Source organism: Chenopodium album, chromosome 7 (assembly GCF_948465745.1).
Source record: "Chenopodium album chromosome 7, dcCheAlbu1.1, whole genome shotgun sequence".
Taxonomy (NCBI): Eukaryota; Viridiplantae; Streptophyta; class Magnoliopsida; order Caryophyllales; family Amaranthaceae; genus Chenopodium; species Chenopodium album.
This window is the reverse complement of record NC_137840.1, coordinates 63,870,601-63,890,716: the sequence shown is the minus strand read 5'-3', so window position 1 is coordinate 63,890,716 and position 20,116 is coordinate 63,870,601. Positions and strand designations below refer to the sequence as shown.

The 20,116-nt window shown below is 33.9% G+C and overlaps 1 protein-coding gene across 4 annotated transcripts in view; it reads right to left on the bottom strand.

Moving 5' to 3' along the window:
* Nucleotides 1-152: 152 nt before the first annotated feature.
* Nucleotides 153-20,116, bottom strand: part of LOC145639160 (wall-associated receptor kinase-like 5) — a 50,402-nt gene continuing 30,438 nt past the window's right edge. For all 4 annotated transcript variants that reach the window (XM_081690324.1, XM_081690325.1, XM_081690327.1 and 1 more), the window contains one exon: nucleotides 153-1,742. In XM_081690324.1, coding sequence (XP_081546450.1) covers nucleotides 505-1,742 — 1,238 coding nt within the window. In that variant the 3' untranslated portion in view covers nucleotides 153-504. The remainder of the gene's footprint in view (nucleotides 1,743-20,116) is intronic.

Genomic DNA, 20,116 nt, shown 5'->3' with positions numbered 1-20,116 from the left:
ACATACTATATGCATGTAAGATATTCAAATTGATTTCAAATCTCCCAATACAATATTTTGAAATGTAAACTTATTAGAATTTTTATTCTGAGCTATATCTATGATAAAAGGTGTGCGTTACCAAGTGAAGTATAATACAACTAGAATAAATTAAAGTGGAAAAAGTATCATCAATCTTCTTCATACTTAAAAAACCACTCCATGCTTGTATTGAGCACAATTCTTTAATACTCTACCTACTCTGCTATTATCTAACACAACAAGATGCATATCTCATAAAATTAACATATCAACCATTCAACAATTGAAAGTATTATTGAAAAGGTACATACATATTTTCATCACCATCAAAACCAGAAATGTAGCATCAACAATAATGCCAAATTCCACACAAATTACATAGATTTTGCTTAACAAGACTGATAGAGTATAAAACATATTCTTGGGCCTCAACCATTAGCTTAAGCTTTTGATTGAGTTGGTCCTTTAACATTCCATTCTTCATCAGCAAGTATGAAGTAAATGCATCTCAATGTCAGCAGAATCCGAATTCATAGTGACGTCAATGTGGTCATACGTGACTGGTCTTAGAAAAGCATTGTCTGTTTCCATAGATGGAGTGGCCATACTAGAAGTCCTTGCGGTAAATTCGGATTCGTTGAATTCAAAAGGTGGCTTACAAGATGAATTTGGATGCCTTAGCCGTTCTAGTACCTTTGTAACTTCTTTCATCGTCGGCCTTTCTAGTCCTGTAGGATTCAAACATTGCTTTGCAAGATTAGAAAATTCCATAATTTCCTCTTTTTTGATACCCTCTGTAACCAAAGGATCAAGAATTTCGAATAGAGTGTTATCATTCATTAATGAGACGAAATACATAGCCAAGCTTCTTTCTTCTTCATCTTCGATTTCTTCATCTTCGTCTATTGGCCCTAGTGCACGTATTGGTTTTTGTCCCGTTAGAAGCTCAACCAAAATTACTCCGAAGCTATAAACATCACTCTTCTCAGAATATTGGCCTGAAAAGAAATACTCAGGATCCAAATAACCAAACGTTCCTTGAACACAAGTTGTCAAATGGGTCTGTTCCACAGAAACTGCTTTAGAAATCCCAAAATCCGACAATTTTGCTCCAAACTTATCATCCAAAAGAATGTTGCTAGATTTAATGTCTCTGTGGTAAATCGGTGTTGAAAATTCTGAATGCAGATAAGCAATTGCAGTAGCAGTTTCAAAAGCAATTCTTAGTCGTATTTCCCATGTGAATATGAAGCCGTCAATAAACTTATGGATGTGTTCCGAAAGAGTCCCATTAGAAATGAACTCGTAGACTACAAGAGGTATGTCCTCTTCCAAACAACATCCAAGAATCTTCACTACATGTCTATGTTTGATTTGCGACAATAGAATTACTTCATTGATGAATTGTTTCCATTGGTTTTCGTCGAGGGCTCTGGATCTTTTAACTGCTATAACTTGACCGTCTTTTAACATTCCTTTGTAGACTGTACCTTGACCTCCTTGTCCAAGCACACGATCACTGCTAAAGTTTTCTGTGAATCTCTTTAATTCTGTTAATGAGAAGAGTTTAATTTTCTTTGTAGCATCTATATTGGAAGACCCTTGTACTTTTAGTTTTTTCTTAAAGTATTTTTGTCTAAGTTTGATCTCCTTTCTTCTCTTTCTAGTTTTGCATCGCCAGCACCCCCAAGAGCATCCAAAAACTAAGAGTGCTGCGCCAACTGTATCCATAATTTTAACACCTTATTAGATCATGGATTGCATCTGGGTACTATTAACTACAATTTTTATACTATATTTTGTGCTACAAAAACATTGGCATGGACTTCACAGAAAAAAAAAAAAAAAAAAAAAAGAGAGACATGTGATGTCATGATGGGGTGAGAGATAGAGAGAAATGACAACTTAAAGAGGAAGCAGAATATTTTTGTTGTATATAATAAATGTTGCACATAATATAAAATAGAGGTGTTTTATTTTTTTTTTTTTTAGAAGAACAAAAATATCATTAGTTTAGAAATTAATATATATACATCTTCAATTCTTAAAAAAAAATGCATTATTTTTTGTTGGAAATTTTGAATTTTGCTACCACTAAAACACCATAATTTAATTTTATTTTGCTACCTCCAAAAGTTAAAAAATATAACTTTTGCTACCACTTAACAAAATCAATTAGGGTTCCATTAAGTAGGATCCATTGTCTCATTAAATAATGATTTAATTTATAACCAAAAAAGCCTAGCCACTGCTTGCCCGTCAACCACTCCTTCCCATCCCCTTGCCGACTGTTGGCGCCTAAGCGATCCCCCGACACCGGCGAACCAATCCCCTCCTTTTCCCTCACCCACGCTGCCCATTTCCCTTCCCCTTCCCACTCTTGACTGCCTTTCTCCCACCCCGACTGCCTGACACCACCCCTTCCCCTTTCCCCCAAATGTCCTTAAACGGGTTTTAGGGTTTCAGTTTTTTCCCTATATTCAAACTATACAACAACAACAACAACAACAACAACAACAAACATCGGCAGCTTCAGGGACGCTCGCGACGGTGGTGGTCGAGGCGACCGTGGCGGCTTCGACAACAATTCATGATTTTATTTCTCACCCATTTATTTTTGATGTTGAGTAAAGAATTTAGTTTATTTATTTACTCACTCATATAAATTGATATTGAGTCAGGGAAATTTATTAGTACATCTTATGCCCCAAGGTAGTAACAATGTAATTTTGTGTACAAAACTAGACAAGAAACCTTAATTAAAAGGAATTGTATATTAATTCAAGAATAAAATGGAAGTATGTGTTGGTTATTGTTATGTTTATGCCTGATTGGTTGGTTGGAGTGATCACAAGTTAAATTGGTAAATCACATAAAGTGTAAGAGGATATGCACCAAAACTCTTGGAACGTATACACCTTGAGTATGAATATATGGGGGGGGGGAGGTTATGGGGTTTATATTTAACCATAGCTTCTATAGGGGTACAACAAGCTGTCTTTTCTTCTTCTTCTTCTTATTATTATTATTATTATTATTATTATTATTATTATTATTATTATTATTATTATTATTATTCCGTCACAAGATGACGCTAGTTGGTACTAACTTGGTTAGCTCCCAAATGAGGGGTCTGTTATTATTAAGGGATAGTTAAGGAAGGAACTCGTTCGATTCGTAATCCAAAGCTATTATTTAATAATTAATATTGTTATTTATGAGTCAAAGGTAACTTGACTTGTGAATTATATGGCAAACATGTTTTAATTATTGATTGTTAGGTTGATCATGTTAGAAGAGTGCATATGTATTCAGCTTTTGCTGATTCTTACTTTACTTCATGATCACTTTGTAATATAAATGATTAGTAATGTTATTAATAATTTGGTCAATATCATGAATTTTTCTTGTTAATTAGTGTTGAATGATATCATAATAACTACGTTATTAAGTTTAATTATCATTATTATTGGAAATCATGTTGGGTCTCTGATAACTGATCCGATAATTCGGGTACCCGAACTTATCGGTTCGGTTTATAGATATAATTTTTAGTGATATTGGTTATTGGTTACTCGAACCATTACTGTTAAAAGTTCGAGTACTCAACCCATGATCACTCTTACTTTTTTAAAAATTCATTTACTCTTACAAATTTCTTATATCTTTATATATTGAAAAATTAGTAAAATTAAATGAAATTAGTCAAAATGTACATGAAATACTTTAAAAGTTACGGAAAAATTGATAAGTTTATTATATATATATATATATATATATATATATATATATATATATATATATATATATATATATATATATATATATATATATTTATTTATTTATTTATTCCCCGTTCCACGGTCATATTTGTGCTTATTTGAGCTTTGCAGAGCTATTTTTATTATTAATATATGTTTTTTTAGTGTTTTTGTAGAGTTGATAATATGTTGTAGGAATTTGCAGAGTTATGACAATTTTCGAGCTTATTGAGCCACTACAAAACATTAGTATGGAAACCTAATTGTGTCTCCCCAAAACCAAACACAGTGATGAGTACCTTTCACATCATTTGATTATCAAAAGAAGTGAAAGTGTGAAAAGTCTTGTGATGCCTTTTTTTTTTTTTATCAAAATAACTCTTCTTTCTATTTTCAAAATGAACTCTATTTATGGAAAATACCCAGTCCAATTTAGATTGGTCCATAATAAGGGTCCAATAATAGTGTAGTTATATTGGGATCAAAAAGAGCTTTCCAACGATATATTATAAGCCCAATTCTGATGAATAATGAGGAAGTTATGGCCAAAATACTAAATTGGGCCTGAAATGATTTTATGGCCTAATGATCTAGTGAAGGACCCATTAATTAATATTGCTAAATTTATTAGGATTGATTTTAATCTTCTAGAATAATCTAGAAGGTTTTTTTGAGCTCTGATGAGATTAGGATTAATAATTATATATTTAATGAAAATAAGGAATTCTATTCGGATTAAAACAATTGTTTTAAATAGATTAAAATATAATTTTCAAAGAAAAGTACAGACGTTGTTAATCGAATTTAATTAGATTAAGGATTCCGTACAAGTTTTTAGAAAGCACGTGAAGCAGCGCGAAACAACAAAACCGGCGTTGAATGACAAGCCTGTCGCATCGCGCTGGACTCTAATGTTTCGCGACAGAGGCAGTTTTACTCCTAATAGGATTTGGTCTTATTCTGATTGTTTTCAGGCTATTTTCTCTATAAATAAGGTCGTATTTCCCCTTTTTTAATCTTTCACAATCATCATCAATATTTTATTCTCTTCTCTTTCAAGCTAATAGCTTTTCTTTCTCCCTTTTCTAAGCCTAGCCTTTTACAAATAAAATATCACGTTCACGAGCTGAGTTCTAGATAAACCTAGCCAAGCTCGAAGTTGCCTTCGCCCTAAACGTGAAAGGTTTTTAATTTCTGAGGGTTTGGTCCCAAATCCCTATTTCAATTATTTAATTTAATTGTTTGATTCAAAAATTTCCTTGAAGTTACTAACATGTGTATTTTGTTATTAGAAAAAGATACGAGGCAGGAAAGTAAGTTGTTTTATTGCTCTATTTCTTTAGAAAGCATATTTATATTATTTTAATTCCTAGTATCATGTTAGGATGTTATTTATTGCTTTCTAGTATCATGCTTAGGTTGTTTCCTATTTCTTCTATCATGTTAGTATCATGTTAGAATTAATGATTTGATCTTTTTTACTTAGTGACATGTTAGAGTTTGTTATTAATCTTGTTAGTATCATGCCTAGGATCTTGCAAATATTATTATGCTTTGATGAAAATATTATTTTGATGATGATGATTTGTTGTTATTATTATGTTACTTGATAATATTGTTATTGCTTGATCACGCCCTCTCTTGCAGGATTAAAGGGAATTTGAACTTGTAATCACGCTTAATAAGATAATTAATAATATTGTTTATGTTAATATGATTTTAATTCAAGTGATCGCCAATAATAGATTTGTTTGTGCATAATATTTAACCAATATAGATCAAACAGGTTTAGGATTAACCTATTGTTTGTATGTTAGTCAGAAAGCGCACATGAATATGAGAAGAATAAAGTAGAGGTTTATTTTTAGGGCAAGTTCAATCTCTTTTAGGTTGGATTTATACCTTCATCCCCAAATATCCAGTCATAATTCCGGACCACTATGGAGTTAGCGATCTCATGGATCGTGAAGGGGTGTAACCTTCACCCTGTGAACGGTTTACAAGTTCCTAAAACTTGTCGGAGACTCTTTTACTCTAGCTTCCTTCCCTTTGGACGCCACCATGCTTAAGTGTATGATCACGGTGGAGCTCAAGTGTGGGATGCTTGAAATATTCCCTACAGTTTTTTGGCGACTCCACTAGGGATAATTTCTATTTTAATTCCTAAAATTTATTTTGGCAATAATTTAGAATGGGTGGATGAGACTCGTAAAGTTCTAACTATTCATGTGCGTAATTTTGATTGACATTATTAGCATTAGAATAAAAAGGTCCGCATTGGATAGACCATCCATAATGCGTCAAAAACATAAGATTTTTACACATAGGAAATTTGGGAAATATCTTTCATAATTAGGATCAAAATAATGCTGCGAAAAACTGGAAAATTCAATGAACAGAAAGCTGCTGAGGCATGTAGGAACTGGCGATGAGGAAATAGAGCCATCGCACTGCGACAACAATGTTGCGTGGCGATAGAATCATTGTCTCGCGACAGACTATGTTGTCTCGCGCTATGTTCTTCCAATACCGAGTCAGAAATCTACCTTGTTGTGTCGACCAGTTCTAGTACTATTTGCTCGATTCTACTTCCTAGTTGAGTTTTTCGCACTTTTTTGAACCCATATGTGCTCTACATGTGGCTATAATCCTCTGGGAATTCACCCTCCATCTACCCAATCGAACGCTCATGGCAACGAAGGGTACATCTGAGTTTGTAAATTCACCAAACCGTGGAAGCAAGCTTAACTTGCGGGGTCTGATCCACACGCGCCAACCCTTCCAAAGGCAAGGCTTCCACGCGGTGTATCCAGACTATTAACCATGGACCCTCTTTGACTAACCCTTATCCTTGACCTTTAGAGAACTAAAGTCAAGGTTAGGTTGCAAACTCATTTCATCATATTGTGCTTACTTGACTACTTGTGCATCTCTTTTTTGTGCACATTTACTCTAACCATTTGTTTGACTTGTGTTTGAGTTTAAATAAATTAATTAAGGACTAAAAGACTTTGCTTAATTATATAATCGATTAATATGAGTTTTAAAGTCTAAATAAATTGATCAAACCTGACTTAGTACGTCCATAGAAATGTCCCTCTAAGCTAGAATACTGGAAACAGACCAAGACTGATGTTTCATTGATGACGCTGAAGTTTGGTCTATGGCGCAACACGCCAGTGTTTGGCAAGCCGCGACAGACCTAGCTTATCGCGACAGTTCCTTTGCTTGTGCTACGGTCCAATTTTCTACCCGAGTCCTCATGCCGAGTTTGTTTTATCAATTTATTATTAATATAAACCGTATTGAGCCCTTAAATGAGTCTAAGAACATAGTCCCACGGTCTTACGTGATGTCTTAACTTAGTTTTTGTTTCAATTTAGTCACATAGTCTAGTCACATGGTCATGACACAAGTCTTCATCATATCACTTACACTCACAAGTATTCACACACTTTGTATATACTCTTTTCACATTATGACCATGTCTTAGAGGTTCATGAATTTCATTTCTTTCCGTCATTTGAATTAGGGGTCCACTTTATTCTTAAATTATTCCACATCTCTCCATCTACATCACCTTCTTCCTACATGCTTTCTCTATACATATCATTCCCCTCATTTTTCCGTGATCTTTCTCCATCTATGCATGTTGAATCGAGTTTAAGTCAAATAATTAATAATAAACATCCATGACTTCCCTTTCCCCAGCACTTGGTCAAGGAGAGAAGGACGTTTAATCAAGGATAACACTTTTGTCCAAGTCTTACTTTTTGATAAACCGATTTGACAAAAGAGAAAAGCTAAGAAGAAAATGACGTCTCAAGAAGAAGTCAATGAACTTAGGCAAAACTTGGCTAGTCTAAATGAAATGATGAAGACTATGGCTCTTCAAGTCAATGACCCTGCGAAACAACAACAGATGGAGCGGATGGAAGAAAGCTTGAGCAAACTCTCCAACAATTACAAGTTTAAGGGGTTTAGCTCACAAGAGGTCTCGATGGACAAGGAACTTCTTCCAGAGAAGTTCAATGCCAACGACATCCCTAAATTCAAACTAACAGATAACCCTTACTTCTATTTGAGAGCTTTCGAAACTATAATGAATATTAAGGGAATTGATAGGAAAACTTTCCACTTGTTGTTTTCACTATCTTTAGAAACCGTTTGTAAACAATGGTTCTTTTCCCTTGAAAAGTAACAGACCTCTTCTTGGGATGCCATAATAAACGCTTTCATTGATAGATACAAGTGCAACATTCAAGTTGAGATTGACCACAGAGAACTCGAGATGTTGAGATAAAAAGAAAACAAAGGATTTACTTCTTTCTTCAACAAATGGAGGGAAACTTCCGCTAAAATGGTCAAGGTTCCTATTGAAAAGGAGTCTGTAAGGGTGTTCATTAAGAACCTCCAAGAGAAGTATTCAAAACACTTGAAATATCAACACAACTTGAATACTTTCAAGGCTATCTATGACATAGGCATTGTTATCGAAGACAACCTTTTGAAAGTTGATAGCGCGAAAGGAAAGAAGAACAATAATCCTTTTTCTTCCTCTCCTATTAAGGAAGTGCACGCTACAAACACCTCTAAACAACGAATCCAAAGGTCGAAAAGAGTGTTCACTCCACTTGGTATGAGTTACGAGATAGATTTCGAAAAGCTACACCACAAAGGACTAGTCATCCCCATATGACCCATCAAAGACCTAGTTCTAGAAGCTAGGCCACCTAAGTAGGATCCCAATAAACACTGCAAATATCATTAAGGAAAGGGTCACGACACTAAGTAGTGTTGGAAACTCAAATAAGCTATTTAAGACCTGATCGATAAAAATAAAACATCAGAGATTCTAGCCAACGAAGAAGATCAAGCATCCTTCGCTCCTTATCACACCTGTAGGTGAGCCTTTGATCGAGGTAGGCTATATAATTTCTATCGATGAAGTTACCATGAATGAGGAGGATGAAAGAAACTTTTTAGATGACATCAAGGAAAACTCGACAAGTCTAAGAGAAGACATTCGGAAATTGCAAGATATTATTTTCATGCTCTTGAATATGGTGGAAGGCCTAGCAAATCAGATATCAGTCATTGAACAACGCTACCATCACCAATACCATAAGAATCAAAAGGACATGTCTGTTTCTTCTTCATTTTCCCGTCAAGAACCTAAGGAAAAATTCAATGCTCCTATGCCACAGGTAAAACAGACCTATGAAGAATACACAATAGGAATGACTTATAGTGAAGCTTTTGACTATATTCATGGTCAAAACCTTATTCATCCCATTGGTCCAAGCCAAGACCCTCAACTTGAGAAACGGTCTCCCAATTGGGATCCTAATTCCTATTACAAATATCATAGAGGCCATGGTCACACCACTGAAGAGTGCTTCACCCTTCAAGATCGAATTCAAGACCTTCTTGATTCAAATTGCCATTTCTCCAAGCGATAAGAAGATCAAAGTCAATAATAATGATGGCAAGAGTAGGAAGAATGACAATCAATCTTCTATTTCATTCTATCAGAATGGAAGTTGAATGGATAATCAAAGACCTAAAAATCAACTAAAGAAAGAGTTCACCTCTATCAAGATGAACTATGATACTGATTTTGATTGACTCCATGCCAAAGGACTCATCACTCCTATTAGACCTCTTCAAGATCCAGTGCCCGAAAACAGGTTATCCAACTGGGATCCTAACGCTCATTGAAAGTACCACCAAGGTAGAGGGCATACTACTGAGGGCTGTTGAATGCTAAAAGAGGTCATTCAATATTTGATTGATAATAAAAAGCTTCCCATATGTCCAGCTGGTAGGAAGACCAAGTGATGATAAAGCACAAGACACAAGGCGAGCTTCAACAACAAGATTTCGCGACCTCCTTTTTCTATTTTTTCCTTTTTTTTTCCCCAATAAGTCTAGCATAGGTACCTTTTATTTTCCTTAGATTTTATTTTGTAGGTTTTCTTTATTTTTTTCCTTTTATTAATAAAATGAGCATTTTTGTTTGCATATGATCATCACATTACATTTAAAAAAAAAAAAAAAAAAAAAAAAAAACTATGCCGGACTAAGCACAAGGTATACTAATGATTTGGGGCACCTCTTGTAGCCTATCATATCATCATCACCTTTCAAGTACATAATTCTTTCTTGATAAACCACTTTGAGCCTCATCAAACGATAGACCTTTCTTTTTTCAACCTACATCTACTTAACCTTGGGATGGGATGGTGTGAAACTTATGCAAGTTCTAAATACATAAGCTTGAGTGATTTTACCTAGATCTCAAAAATTTTAAAAAGCAAAAAATAATAAAAGTGTGCAAAAGGGCAAGTGTTCCAATGTCTTAGATATGAACATGTCTTTGATATGAACGCGTCTCATATTGCACCTCTTATTGAGTGCTCAGTACCGTGCCTAAGAAACATGAATGCCTAGTGAGTGATAGACCGCATGATCGGAATTGCCCACACATATCTAAATAATAAAAAATGATAAAGCAAAAAATAAACAAAAGAAATAGAATTTAAAAGTGAGGAAACCTCAAGCATGCAAATATAAAGATTCAAAAGCAAGGTTGCACACCTTGTGGGCTTATTTAGGGTCTTGAGCCTTTATCCCCTTCTTCTTCCACCTTTAGCCTAACCACGTTACAACCCTTAAAATACCTCTTTGAGGTATACACACACTTGTGCGAGGTTCGGCTAGAGCTACGTTCGATTTAATTCCTAACGGATACGTAGGCAACCTCACATCGAGCTGCGACCGTAATAAAAATGCATTAATTCACATTCACATTCATACATGATCATATCAAGGGATCTCAAATTTTCATCCGTATCCATTTAAAGCTAGACTTTGGGGCTTGATCTCTACATCATTAGCCTACCCAACCTAAAAGTCACCATTATTTGACTCTTTTCAAAATACTTTTCCACACACTTAACCTTTGCAGCCTAACTTTAATATCACTTTCACACACATCACAAATATATGGCTAAATAAACCTTCCCTTAGGAACCCTTTGTCATGAAATCTTAACACAACGTTTAAGCATGCCTTGTTATCACAATCATCATCGCATAACAAAGTATGAAGTACTTAGCCTCCGTGCCTAAGTTACCCAAATACTTTCATCAACTAGACATCAACTAGGATAGTCTAGGGTGTTACAATCCTTTCACCATGAGATATAGTGATCAACACATACATTTGACTAAGCTCATTCAACATGCACTGCAAACACTCACATCGATTCTTTTTCGTGTCTTTCTTTTTCGGGAGAAAGTCGGTACCCTCCACAAAAATGACGGAATTTTTTTTGTTATTCTGCATTTTGAGTCGCACAAGCACATTACAAAACAATGCACACACGAGTCATGTATGTTACGTCATGTCGTATCATATTACATCGAATTGAGTCTACACACACGTGTCAAAACACATTGAGTCAACCTCAAGTCAAGGCAATTACAATGTCAAGTACACCAAGTCTTAGGTGAACCCTAAGAAAAAACATCAAGCCTTAGGTTAACCCTAAGAAAAACACCAGCAAAGTCTTTTGGCAATCTTTTGATTTTACAGGATACAACTATTCAGCAAAACTCCTGTTTGCAGCCAATCAAACGATTTCAACAAACATTCAAGCATTCAAAGCTCTTTTGTTCATAGATGCGTGGACATTCCTTTCAAGCTCTTTTGCTCAGAGACGCTTGGGCATCCTATCAAAGCTCTTTGTTAAGAGACGCGTTGACATATCTTTCAAAGCTATTTTGCTCAGAGACGCGTAGGCATATCATTCAAACCTCTTTATTTAGAGACGCATGGACATTCCATTCAAAGCTCTTTTACTTAGAGACGCGTGGGCACCCTAGCAAAGCTTCGTTGTTCATAGACAAGTGAACATCCCTCATCAAGCTCCATTGTTCAGAGACGCGTAGACATATCATTCAAAGCTCATTGTTCAGAGACGAGTGAACATCAATAGCAAACGTACAAAAAAAATACAAGCAGCGGCACAACAAGCGTTCCCAGCAAAACAAAGGATCAACAAGCAGTGATCTTCGATAACTTTCCTAAGAAAGTATCACGCAAAACTGAAGATGACTACAAGAAGAGTCGTCTTTGACGATGGACGTTGTCACAAACAAATGAAGATGATTACAAGCAGAGTCACCTTCGACGACGGAATGTCGTCATAAAAGCGAAAGATGGCTACAAGTAGAGTTATCTTCGACTATGTTCTCTGGCTTGCGGAAGATGGCCACAAAACGACAGAAGAGTGTTATAAGCAGAGCAATCTTCGATGGTGTTCCATAAGATGTGGAAGACTGTCATAGCTGAAATCAAAGACATTTACATGCAGAATGATCTTCAGACGATGTCCTCTAGCTCATGGAGGTCGTTATAACAAAAATGCAACAACAAAAGAGGTTACCCAAGAGACGTGTACTCGACGGTGCAAGATACGTGTTTCTAACTATTTTATTTGTTTAACTAACGCTATTTTGCAGGTATCGGCGTTACAAGAATGATTTAGGATCAAAGAACGTTCTAAATCATTCTCCGTCCGAATCGCTACTTTGACTTTTGTTTTTGAAACATGCGTTTCTCAAAACTCAGTCAAAGTGGGGGCTTCTGTTGACACATAATTATGTCTCCCTAAAACCAAACCCAGCGATGAGTACATTTCACGTCATTTGATTATCAAAAGAAGTGAAAGTGTGAAAAGTCTTGTGATGCGGTTGTTTTTATAAAAAATAACTCTTCTTTCTATTTTCAAAATGAACTCTATTTATGTAAATTATCCAGTCCAATTTAGTTTTGTCCATAATAAAGGTCCAATAATAGTGTAGTTGGATTGGGCTTGAAAAGTGCTTCCAACGATATATTATAAGCCCAATTCCGATGAATAATGAGGAAGTTATGGCCAAAATACTGAATTGGGCTTGAAATGGTTTTATGTCCCAATGATCTAGTGGATGACCCATTAATTAATATTCCTAAATTTATAAGGATTGATTTTAATATTCTAGAATAATCTAGAAGGTTGTTTTGAGTTCTAATGAGATTAGGATTAATAATTATATATTTGATGAAAATAAGGAATTCTATTCGGATTAAAACAAGTGTTTTAAAGAGATTAAAATCTGAACGTTGTTAATCGAATTTAATTAGATTAAGGATTTCATACAAGTTTTTAGAAAACGAGTGAAGCAGCGCGAAACGACAAAACCGACGCTAAACGACAAGCCTATCGCACAACAACAGGTCTATCGCATCGCGCTGGAATCTGTCGTTCTGCGACAGAGGCAATTTTACTCCTAATAGGATTCGGTCTTTTTTTTTTATCCTTTTCGGGATATTTTCTCTATAAATAGGGTCGTATTTCCCCGTTTTTGATGTTTCACAATCATCATCAATATTCTATTCTCTTCTCTCTCAAGCTAATAGCTTTTCTTCAATTTCTCCCTTTTCTAAGCCTAGCCTTTTACAAATAAAATATCGCGTTCACGAGTTCTAGACACACCTACACAAACTCGAAGTTGCCTTCACTGCACCCTAGACGTGAATGGTTGATAATTTCTGAGTGTTTGGTCCCAAATCCCTATTTCAATTATTTAAATTAATTGTTTGATTTAATATTATCCTTGAAGTTACTAATGTGTGTGTTTTGTTATTAGAAAAAGATACGAGGTAACAAACACTAGTAGAATAAACGTAATGGGAAGCCCCAAATGGCAAGCGGTTTTAAAAATCCGCTTGCCATTTACCCAATTTTTATAAAAAAAAACCTCTAATATAGATTGGCAAGTGGTTTGGGGTTGAATCGCTTTCCATTAGTTATATTGGCAAGCGGTTCAACCTCAAACCGCTTGCCATTACTTAAAAAACCCTAAAACTCCTCCTCTCCTTCATCCTTTTATTTCTCTCTTCTCTCTCACGCCTCTCTCCTCTCTCCTTTCTCCCCTCTCCCCTCCATTTATTCTCCTTCTCAAGCCGTATTCTTATCTTTCATCTCAAGCCCCCCTTCTTCCTTCTCTCCTCTTATTACCAACCACCGGTCACGCGACAACCGAGCACCACCGAGCAAAAAAAAAAAGGAACCAAAAATCCCAAAATCAAGCATACGTGTGGGTTTTCAGGTTTTTTAGGTCAAAATCGACTATGAAAACTCTAGGTGTAGAGTTTTATTAATTTTATTACTTGTATTAATTTTTTTTGATGTAAATGTAATATTACAACAAATAATTAATAAAAATATTAATGTTTTTACATATGTTTGGTTTGTGTACCAATTTATGTGAAAAAAAAAAAATTTATACCCATAATGGGCAAGCGGTTTGGCGCCAAAACCGCTGCCCTTTCTCTAGTAATGGCAAGCCCCCTAAACCCATGCGGTTCAAAACCGCTTGCCATTAAGGGGTTTGAACCGCTTGCCATTACGTTTTTTCTACTAGTGAAAGTAAGTTGTTTTATTGCTCGATCTATTTCTTTAGAAATTAAAGCATGTTTATATTATTTTAATTCATAGTATCATGTTAGGATGGTATTTATTTCTTTCTAGTATCATGCTTAGGTTGGTTCTCATTTCTTCTATCATGTTAATATCATATTAGGGATAAAGATTTGATCTTTATTGCTTAGTGACATATTAGGGTTTTTTTTTTTTTTATTAATCTTGTTAGTATCATGCCTAGGATCTAGCAAATATTATTATGTTTTGATGAAAATATTATTTTGATGATGATGATTTGTTGTTATTATTATGTTGCTTGATAATATTGTTATTGCTTGATCACGCCCTCTCTTGTAGGATTAAAGGAAATTTGTACTTGAAATCACGCTTAATAAGATAATTAATAATCTTGTTTAGGCTAATATGATTTTAATTCAAGTGATCGCCAATAATAAATTTGTTTGTGCATTAATATTCACCCAACATAGATTAAACAGGTTTGGGATTAACCTATCGTTTGTATGTTAATCAGAATGCGCACATGAATATGAGAAAAATAAAGTAGAGACCTATTTTTAGGGCGGGTTCAATCTTTTTTAGGTTGGATTTGTACCTTCGTCCCCAAATATCCAGTCATGGTTCAGGACCATTATGGAGTTTGATCTCTTGGATCGTGAAGGGGTGTAACTTTCACCATGTGAACGGTTTACAAGTTCCTAAAACTTGTTGGCGACTCTTTTACTCTAGGTTCCTTCCCTTTGAACGCCACCATGCTTAAGTGTATGATCACAGTGGGGCTCAAGTGTGTGATGTTTGAAATATTCCCTACAATTAGAGTCAGATCATATTTTATGACGGTGTATTTGAAGTCCAAGATTGAGCTATTGTAATTTGATTCAATGATTAAGGGCTCAAATGGTGAATAGTTTAAATTTTACAAGTTTGTATCATGGACCAAACAAGTAACATAAGTTTGGGATAGAGAATTCTAAAATCCCAAGTTGATGGGCTCGATTTCCTTGGGCCTTACTCCAGCTAGTTCTTTAAGTCGGTTTCCAACTTTAGTGGCCTTCACGCAGCTTTTGGATTATTTTCCTTATAAAAGGATGGAATATTAGAGGGGTTAGAAGAGCTTTTTGGGGAGTACTTGAGCAAGTTTAACTACAAGACTTGAATGTGACATTATTTTTGGTAGTTTCCATTGAAAATAATGTCATCAAATTCTTGTTAAGACTCACTAAGACTTGTCTAAATTTATGACTTTAGCCCTAAGACTATATGACATTTTTTTTTTACTCTTTATGTTTTCTATATAATAACAACATTAATGAATAAACCTTGAGGTAGGTCCCAATTTCAATTCTTAAGTTGAGTCTTGGAATTTCAACTTGAGACTTGCTTGAGATTTAAGAAGAAAAATGGGGAAAGTCTTAAATACAAATTTTAAGACTCAAGATGATGATGTCATCCCAAGTCTTAATACTTGGGGCTAAACTTGATCTTAATTTAAGTGGGATTTGATAGTTTTGTGAGGAGTTGACATTAGCTTTTTAGTTTCTAGTTTCTTAACACAACTTATAGTTAGTTTAGTTTACTATAGTTTAATTTGATTGTTTCCAATTTAGCTTATTTAATTTTCTTCTATGAGTTTTCGTGACTGTAAGTTGGTTTTGTTATTGGTAGGAGAAAAGTTTGCTTCTTTGTTTAGTATAGTTTAATTTGATCGTTTTCATATCAGTTTTATTATTGTTTTAATTATGCTTAATTTAATTGCTTTGATTAGTTTAGTTTTAAATATGTGTGAGTAGTTTAATTCTAGGGTTGTGGGGATCCATGAATAATATGGAAGGATGATTTAAATTGTTAATGTTTTGGGTTAATTTCTTATTGATTGATTTAATGGTATGCAATTAGATTTGTACTGGTTTAATTGTATGAGTTATGCAATATTGATTCGAGATTCAAGAGATAAAAATTGATGTTTACGCTTAGTTTCAATAGATAGGTTAATATATAAATGGTTAAGTCAAGATTCAAGATATAAGATTTTAATACCGATAGATTAATTATGTGATTGTATTACGTAGCGAAAGCCCTTTATAATCTAGTTAATATATTCATTGATAATTGATTGTTGTCTTTCATTCCGGAATATTATTTATTGGTGAACCTATGACCCTAGGCTTTTATTTTATTGATATTTCTCTTAATTTTGTTTGCTTAGTTTAATTGTTTCCCTTAGATCAATTCAAATACAATCCTATTTGTTACTTGATAATTTAGATTATAATTATTTATTAGGAATAAAAGAACATTGTTTCCCTCTGGATTCATTCGACCCTACTTACCTATCTATTTTAGTTAGTGATTTTAGGAATTACTTTTGATTGGGTGATATGATTTTAGCCTGCCAATAACAAGAGTGCCAACAATAAGCAGGAGAAATATATTGACCATTCGATTATGTTACATTGTGTTTCAAACTTCTTTGAGGATAACTTATTTACTGTGTTATATTAGAGAAGTTATCAATTTTGAAACCAGTAACAACGGGGGATCAAACCCCTTAAATAATACTCTAGAACAAGATAGGGTATTTGATTTTTTGGTAAAGAATAATATTTACCTCAACACGGCTATAACAAATCGTTAGATAATCTCTTCAAAACAGTTGTATATTCTAGTGATATGTGTGAAAGATATAACATTGTGTAAGATATACATTTACTGATTGTATCTTTGATGAAGGGAACTAGTGCTTGATTCTTTTGAATGTATTTGTTAAATTTAGATTTAATTTATAGATAATGTCTTCAAAAAAAGCTTTTTAAAGCCACAAACCCTAATGCAGCAGCTCCAAGCCCCCCCTTCACTTTCTGCCTCTTTCTTTCTGTCTTTCATCTCTTTCTTTCTCTCTCCTTTTCTCCTTCTCTTTCCCTTCTTCTCTTCCGCATCTTCTCCTTCCTCTTCCTTCTCTCTACTCTTTCTACCCGCCGCAACAACAACTACCATCACTGCCTGTTTCATCTCACCTCTTCCTTCTAACATGTTTTTTTCCCTCTGTTTCTTCCTCCTATCTTAATTCATGACTATCGACACTATCTGAAACACCCCGTATTTCAAAAAAACTATTTTATGTGCATTTCAACCTATTAAACCTAATTTCTAATTTAAATCTCAATTTCTAAATTTAAATGTTAATTAGATTTTATTTCAGTTTAAGGGTCATACCAAACTTTTGAAACTTAAATTATAATATTTTTGGCAAAATGAATGAAGGTTATTATTTAAAAGGTTATAAATTGGAATTTAATTCGATCATTTCAAATTGTATTTAACTTGTTAGAATTGATATTAGCCTTAAAGGGGTGATTCCTTAAGTTTAAGCATCAATTTAGATATTTAACCTATTAAAAATTGATACGGGTCATCATGGATGATTCCTTGACAAAAGTGTCAATTTGATAGGTATAAAATGATTCTATGGTTTTAAAGACGTTTTACGTTCAATCGTATTTAAATCAATAAATAAAGTTGTATTGGGTGATTCCGTCAACTCATTTATCAAATTGATATTGTTTATAAACTATTCTTTAGTTCATATATTTATTAAACTCTTTAAAATGTCCTTTTGTTAATTTTGTCATTTTAAATGGATAATATTATTAATTTGCACTTTGTCTTTTTATATCGCTTTTCTATAAATATGAACCTTATATATATAAATTTTCCGTTGATGGAAATTACAATAATTTCATTAGCAGCAAGTTGAAAACACGTTTTATAAAATGATATAATAATTTTCATTATTGAAACTTAAACAATGATATCAATAATAATTACAATAGTAATAATGAAAATAATAATTTAAATCACAACTTAATAAATATATATATATATATATATATATATATATAAGGTTCATATTTATAGAAAAGCAAAATTAAAAGACAAAGTGCAAATCAATAATATTGTTAGCAATAAGGGCAATTGAGCAATAAGTGCAAATTAAAAATCAATAATATAATGAGGTTTTTCATATGGTTTAAAGCTCAATTTGATGAGTATTATTCATGTTTTCATGCATATATGTAATGAATATCAAATCATAGTTTTTGTGTGGTATTTTTGTGATGATTTCATTAGGTTTAAACATGGTTTTCGGGGTTTAATGGACTGGTTATATGTGCTGAATTTTTGCTTGTTTTAATGGAAATTTCTTGTGGTTTATATCATGATTATGCCTTAATTGAATTAGTATCATGTTAGGGTTAGGCCTTGTTCTTTTGAGCTTCTAAGCAGAGCAGAGCAGGAGTCAGCAGAGTAGATTAAGTATTATTTTTAAGCAGAGCAAAGCAGATTTCAGCAGAGTAGAGCAAATTTCAGCAAAGCAAAGCAAGACTTAGAAGAGCATATCAGAGAAGCTCTAAAGAACGGGGACTTAATTAGATATGAGTTCCATCTGTTAAACTTTGATTTTGAGCATGTTTTGGACTTATTTTTTGGCGAGGGAAGCTGAAATCCGCGACTGGAATTACATCGTGTTGGGCGTGCGTTTAAGGTCTTAAATCGTATTGTTTTGATTTATTTTCTTCCCCAAAATAAATTAGTATCATGTTAGGATATCACCTAATTAATTTGACATTATTCCAAGCAAGTTTGATATGTTTTTAGAGGCTAAAACAAGTTACGTAGAAGCTGCCAGTAGGTCAGTCTATGCGTGTAGTTTAGATGATTTTCAAATGTGTATTGCCTAATTTCTAAGCAAAAATTGATGCTTGTTATAGCCTATTATGTTTTAAGATCATGTATAATAATGGTTTAAGCTTAGTTTCATGTTTAAGGTGGGTTTTGGGGCTGATTTGTGTGAATGGTGCTGCTGTAATTAAAATTGGGGCTGCTGTGTTTATGATTTTATTTAAGCATGTTCTCTCTTGAATTTTAAGTCCGAAATGGTTTTATATGATGCCTATTGAGTGTATGTATGTGCTCTAATTTTAATTTGCATTTGAAGCATCTTTGGTTGGGTTTTTATGATGCTTTTTGGACTTATATATTGCTGCCTTGTTTTAATTGTTTAATGAAATTGTAGTTTGGAATTTTAGATTTATCAAATGAATTTATGGAATTTTTATTATAACTATTATATATAAGCTAATATTTTAAATAAGTCATGTGTGAATTTTTGGGTATTATAAACCCCTAAAGTAAAATATTTTGATGTGCGTTTGAATATGTGTGAGTTGTAATTGTATTATTGTTGACGTCGTAATGATATAGAGAAAAATAACACTATCTGTAGCATTACTTCACCAATAGTTGTGAATCCAGTTAATTGTTGATTTTCGATAATTAATTGTATTCCCAAACTCAAACGATACCTATAGTGATTTATTAAGTTGAAATGTATTTTGAATTATTGGAGTTTCAATTGAATTTAAGAAATATGATTTTCTTATGCAGTTTGAATTGAGTGTAAGACCATTTTGGGCTTCTCTGCAGATTACCGAGTGAAACATATTTTATATTCAGTATTATAAGTGAATTGATTTGTGTGTGGGGCCATAGTCGGGTGTGAGGCCAAGTTGCTTCCTGATGTTTAATGAACATGCTAACTACCTTGATTTTGTGTCTTAGGTAGCTTAACCTGGGCTAATTTCTCTCGTCCGTGGGTAGTGTGAGGTCGATAGGCATCTACCCATAGCCGAGATTTTGGCAAATCTTAGACACGGTCTTTGCAAGATGACCGAAGGTTCGTCCTGACAAACCTTAGGAAGTGGATTGCGAGACCACTAGCATTCCCTCCATGCCAATTGTGCTGCTTTGAATGTTTTGAGTTTGAAATATATTGAAATAATTA